Source organism: Cucumis melo, chromosome 2, assembly GCF_025177605.1.
Source record: "Cucumis melo cultivar AY chromosome 2, USDA_Cmelo_AY_1.0, whole genome shotgun sequence".
In the NCBI taxonomy this organism is placed as follows: domain Eukaryota; kingdom Viridiplantae; phylum Streptophyta; class Magnoliopsida; order Cucurbitales; family Cucurbitaceae; genus Cucumis; species Cucumis melo.
In genome coordinates, this window is record NC_066858.1 from 20,639,634 (window position 1) to 20,645,519 (window position 5,886).

At 46.2% G+C, this 5,886-nt stretch overlaps 1 protein-coding gene across 1 annotated transcript; it reads right to left on the reverse strand.

Moving 5' to 3' along the window:
* Positions 1 to 4,679: 4,679 nt before the first annotated feature.
* On the reverse strand, positions 4,680 to 5,800 carry LOC127148091 (probable cytochrome c biosynthesis protein). The gene is given in 3 exon segments (XM_051080923.1): positions 4,680 to 5,600; positions 5,602 to 5,635; positions 5,742 to 5,800. Coding segments are annotated over 3 exon segments (465 nt in total). The 3' UTR covers positions 4,680 to 5,228.
* Positions 5,801 to 5,886: the final 86 nt, after the last annotated feature.

Here is a 5,886-nt window from a genome sequence, read left to right on the forward strand (position 1 = left end):
TCAAAAGACCATCTATACTCCGGGACATTCAGGATCTCTGAAAGGCGAAGATTAATTGAGTCGACTGAGTTGGAGAAGGAGAGTGGGATCCATCTCGATCTTAGATCTCCAGTTGAGGTAGGTTAGAGACTCTTTCATCCAGCCGTCAAAGAAAGAAGGTGTACTCATTCCGATCCCGGTCCGTGGTAGTTTCATTCCGGATACTCTTTCAATGGGGGCGTCCTCAGGAGGCAAGACTTTAGACGCCTATATAGAAAATCAGTTCCTGATATAACCGACCACGGAAGGAGGAACCATAACCCCAAGTTCAAAAGATAGGGCCAAGACAGCGTGATTAGACGATGCGAAGGCCAGCATAACAATGAGTCGTTTTGCTCTTCTGGGCAAGTGAAAAGAGGAATGCGCCTCAGAGGGTTACCCCAAATGGCACTCGCCTTTCCAAAGACCAGATTCTCATGAGCGCGCGAAGCGGGCAAGGGAAAATAGGGATGAGTCCTTATGAGACGCTTCCCTACCTCCTTCTTCTTCCTTCTTCGAGCGCGCATGATAGAGAAAAAAAAATCCATGTACTACGAACCGAGAAGGGGTTCGGTCATGTACGGACTTCTTCTTTGAGCTAGTTGAAATTTGATGAGGATCCCAGAGGGCCAAATTGCTTCAGCCGTAGGATTTTCCCTCCAAGACCAAGTGGTAAGGGCCTTTCTTATTGGTCCTAGTCCACTCGGCTTACTTCTTTTCCGCGGTATGGATATAGCTATCGTTGACGCTGAGAGAGAGCAACTCTTTTCAGGGACCACCACCCCCCCGACCCTTATCGCACCTCTCGTATGACCTCCTTATGTGGGTTCCTTACCCTCGGTTTTCTTTCAGCTCCCAGCGCTACGCACATGTCGCCTACTCCGCCTACTCTCAGGAACCGGCTAGCCTTCAGCCTTCTTCCTTGGTTATTCCACTTGGAGTATGTTGGCCCACCGATCCCATGCCATCGAATGCCACCATTCAACCGAACTAGGTCCGATTGCGCCATTATAGCGGTGCTCAAAAGTTATGAACATGGAGCTGATTCCATTCTGGTTAGGAATGTCCTCAGGACGCATTCGATAGCATGCTCTCTGGCCGTATGTATTCGTTTTGCACGGTCGTGGGTAGTCGCTAGTTCGTCTTAGTATGGGCCCAAAGATCCATATCTGAGTATGCTAGCCAATTTGGTCACACAGGCAGTGCCTTCTTCTATCTAACTTCAGGGTAAACCGGGAGGGCGCTGCCCCTCCCTAACCCCTTTTTGGACACGATGACATAACCTCCCTTTTCAGTCAGCGGCCTAAGGCCTACCACTTACCTGAAAGGGCCGAAAGTTTGCCCCAGGCCCGAAGGTTGGAATTGACCCCCCAGTCGCTTCAAAACCTGTACCTCCCGCTTTCTCTTCCTTTCTCATGCCATCCCCGGATCCAGCGAGTGGGCCCAAAAGTGAAGACCCCTAGACTCCACCTTTTCGATTATCTCTTCGATGGTCAGAGCCTCGGTGACACCCATCCCAGTGGGACTCAAACTCCCTGAGACCGGCCTTCCTGGGTGGATTCCTTAGATGCCATCCTCGGGTACTGCAATGAGGAGTATTGCTTCGGTACAAGTTTAGCGCGACAACAAAATTGAGGGCAGTCGAATGCTCACTGCTTACTGACGATAATAGAGAAATCGAGAAAATCAATGGGATTTCTTTTTTCGCAAATTCTTTGCGCCTTATAATTTTAGAGGTCCTTAGAGAAAGAGAAAGAGCGTAAACGTGCAAAATGGACGATGAATAAGAAATCCCCTATGGGTGGATGGAATCAAATGCCTTGTTTGACTCCTTGGAATCTTTGTTCTCTTAGGTCCCCATTTTCATGGTTTTGGGTCCAAGCCGTAGGCTTTCTTGTCTCAGACGGAGGCATCAAAATGCAATTCTTCCTTCATCTTCAGACTGACGGTTCTTAGGAGGCATAAAAAGAGAATATGATCCTTTTATTCCTTGCTTCGCTTCTTCCTCTAGGCTTGATCTCTTATCTGAAGTTTCAGGAAGAATCCCAGAATTTTGCCTAGGTCTCGCTATGGAATAACCTTGATTTCCTCTCCTTATATCTTTTCTTGCAATTTTGCATCTTTTATCTACATATAATCTGGAATATTTAGCTAAAATCACATAAATTTCATCAAGGTGGAATAAAGTTCATGGAATAAGAAAGTTAATATTCCATAAAGAGTCCGACTATCGATAGAGGAGTCTTGTCTTCTCTTTCTTTTTCTCTTTTCTTTATCTTTGCCTTCCTTTCCCTTTCGTACAAATACTCAATCTTCTTCCGGCCGGGAGAGCTTCTAAGGAGGACTCTTCGGAAAGATCTCTTGCTGCCGAAACGGAGGAAACCTAGTCTGACAGAAGAGCTACTTGGGAGCTACTTCTACCCCTCTGATGAAAGATCTCATTCTCACTCTTCCGCTATGCATTCAATGCCCGATTCACACCTATATTGCATAACCGAGTCAACTCTTTCTTTCTAGCTTCGCAGTTCTAGCTTTTCTGACCCTAGCTTCGGAAAGCAGCTCAAGACCCTTTTTATACCTATTGTTCTTATTCATTCATGAAATTACCTCTGATTCAATGGCACAACTGATCACGGATGCTTATCGTACTTCTTCCTATTCTCCTTAGACTGAAAAGTCTTTCTTTGCCCTAGCTTACTCCCCAACTAATGATCATTCCCCCCTTGTTCATTGAGGCGGTACTCTTTCTTCCTCTTTCTCTAGCTTCACTCATTCTCTCTGTAATCATTATCATTCAAGGGACCGATTTCAGATGAGATTGAAGATGAGAATCTCACGAGAATGACCTTTGTTCAAAGAGTGACCTGGCTTCTGGAAAGACTACTTTGATAGCGGGTGTCCCTTCACAAGTTAGAGATGGAGCTTCGTCCCGCGTCTTCATGCGGATCGGTACTTCCTTAGAAAAAGGCCTTTTCTAGAAAATAGAGCGCAAATCCAGACATAGCTCAAAGATCTTAACCTAGGCTTTTCAATCTTCTTTGAACCTTTCTCTTTCACTTTATGTACCACTATCCGCGCGCTTCTATATCCTCGATTCGAACTTCATGCCCTCTTCCCCCAGCGGGTTGGAACTTCTGGTAGGGATTTTCTATCTTTCTTTCCGTCTCAGCAAAGAAGAGGGGATCTCCATCTCTTTCTATGGGATTGCCGGTCTGGTGCACTTGCTAAGGCATAAGGGGGAAGCCAGACCTGACCTGATTCTCCTTATTTAGGAGTCTGAAATAGTAGGAGTGGAACGGGGAGAAAGAAAAGTGTAGTTGACTAGTAGTACCATTAGCCTAAAGGCTCCGTAAACTAGGCTCGTCCCGGGTCTCGTCTCAAGCTGTGGTATAGACGGCTCCCGTCACAAATCGTAGCTAGTGCCCTTAATCTCTTTCATTCTCCGTAAGAAGGACTATTGGATTGCTTGCTACCACACCTACTCTGAGTCTAGTCTTGTGACCTGGGCGGATTCCCTGAACCTGAGATCGGAAGCAGAGGTCTTCTTCGATCTTCTTCCTATGACTCGGATAGGCTTAGTTGGGGAATATCTATCGATCTTGAATGAAAGGCCTGGCTTATTGCTTCATTTCTTTTATTCTTTCCCAAGAAAAAGAAACTAGTGGGGACTGGGGCTTTTTGCCTTGGTCTCTAGATCTGACGATCGATTTCATTCAGCTTCAGAATCACGCTCCATAGGATTTGAACCTACGATGACCGACGAAGAGCGCTTTCAAATACAAAACGAATAAGAAAGACCTTGCCCTGCCTTCCCCCCGATAATGCCCCTTCGGATTCAAACCCTCTGAAATCGTCCATCTTAGGAGGATGACTTGGGTGCGGCTGGTCGACGTGTGGAGCTGCTTCAGTTCTTGCTTTGGCCTGTCTGTCCCATGGGTCAAATGCAATGAACGGGGGATGTCGAGTAATCAGTTCCATAAATCAGTCCCATAACATTTAGTGGAATTCGAAGATAAGAAAAGAAACTGAAAGAAGAAAATAAGGAAGAGGTTAAAGGAAAGTTCAGTCAGTTTCAGTTCCATAAAGGGAAAGCCTATCCAAGAAAAGCCTAGTTTAAGAGAAACTAACAAGAAAAGCAAGCTTCTCTCAAATTCTGATCGCCTTTGCTTTGCCTTTTTCTTCCGTTCGGATTGCTCGAACTTCTTCCTTCCTCTTCCTTTCATCCTTCAGTTTATGAAACTTCCGAGAACATCGATAGTCGGACTGATTTATGGAACATAGACCTTTAAGTAGGTTCCCACTCCCAAGGCAGGGCTCGTAGATAAATTCAGGTGCGAAGGAGCGAAAGCGGCTCGCCGACGATAGGGGGAGAGGACCGAGACTAAGAAGGAGAGGAGCAAAGAATTTGCGAAGAAAATCAGATGAATATGGATATAAATCAGTCCTTCGGACGGGTCAAGACTCCTAACCTTTATATCCGTAGGAGTTGAGAGAAGAAAGATTCGATTTTGACTCCGGACGGGTGCTCAACCCAGTTTCAGCAGTTCCCACTCCTATTTATAGGTGATAATAGAAAGAGATAGAGTTTCAAAGGGAATCTCAGAGCTAGAGAAAAGGGGGAAGACTTGGAAAGCTAAGTTTCATTCTCAGAAGAATGAGTTCCAAGAACAGGAGAAATCGGATTCACTCTTTCATGAGATCTTTCTCTTGTTGATTTCAGTTGAGGAAAAAAGAACCCGAGTGGGGAAGGGCTACCTTGAAAGAGAACTCTCGCGGCCAACCCAATCTCGATGAAAAAAGCAAAAACGTGGGCAACTACATCAAAAACCTCTATTCCTGAAGTCAACTCTAGTCGCTCTCGCTCCGCTCATATACTATTCTCAAGCGAGAAAAGCATGAAAATCAGAAATGGTATACTCGTCTGCCTGATTTTGCAGAGCAAAGACCCCATTCATCCTCATCCGTATTTGAGTATAGAAGAGAGGCATTCTGAGCCGACTACTACGACTACATGCGCATCTAGTGCAGTGGCTTGGAAGCAAGCTACCTTTCCCATCTTCCAAATCGACTGATCAAAGGCTGTAGGGGCGGACTGCTCTAGTCTATATACTTCCCAGGATAGTCGGACCTCTGAATTCCAGTCAAAATACTATATTCATTCTTGCGGGACGACCAATTGCTGGCTCTGAATAAGCAGCCCTGCAAGAAGTTCAATTCTTCCATAATTTCAGGGGGCGGGGTTGCGCGCGAGCCGAGTGACGTAGGTGCACAAGAGTACTTCGCGCCACAACCATCTCTTTTTTATAGGTTCTACGGACCGATGCCTGCTGCTTCATCTGGGAGAAAAGAATCATTGATATGCCGGTCATTATCAGGAAGAACCGCCATAAAAATCTTCCTCGTGTATCATCTGTAGCAAAACTATGAACGGGAGCTAGCAATCCGGACCGTATTGAAAAGGTTCCTGAGACACAGCATGGAAAAGTCAGAATATTCAGAAACGAGGTCCAAGAATGAAGAAGGGGTAAAATGACTGAATGAATACGAGCTGTGGCTAATACCCGAGGCATAAAAGAAGCATTTTCTACGGGATCCCGAAACCACCAGCCACCCCGACCTAATTCATGATGAGCCCACCAACTTCCTGGCAAGATGCCTACGGTTAAAAAGGACCGAGATATCAAGATCCAAATTCTCATTGCTTCCTGGTCCTGGTCAGAGACCACTGTGTTCGCGCCGGCGGTCCAAGAAAGAAGGGAAGTAGTGGTCTCTTTCTTTCCATTACGAACGAGAGGCTTCGCCTGCTCCCTCCCCGTGTCCACTAGCCCTCCCGTCCAGAGGGAAGAGAAGGCGAAAAAGCGCCGCCGA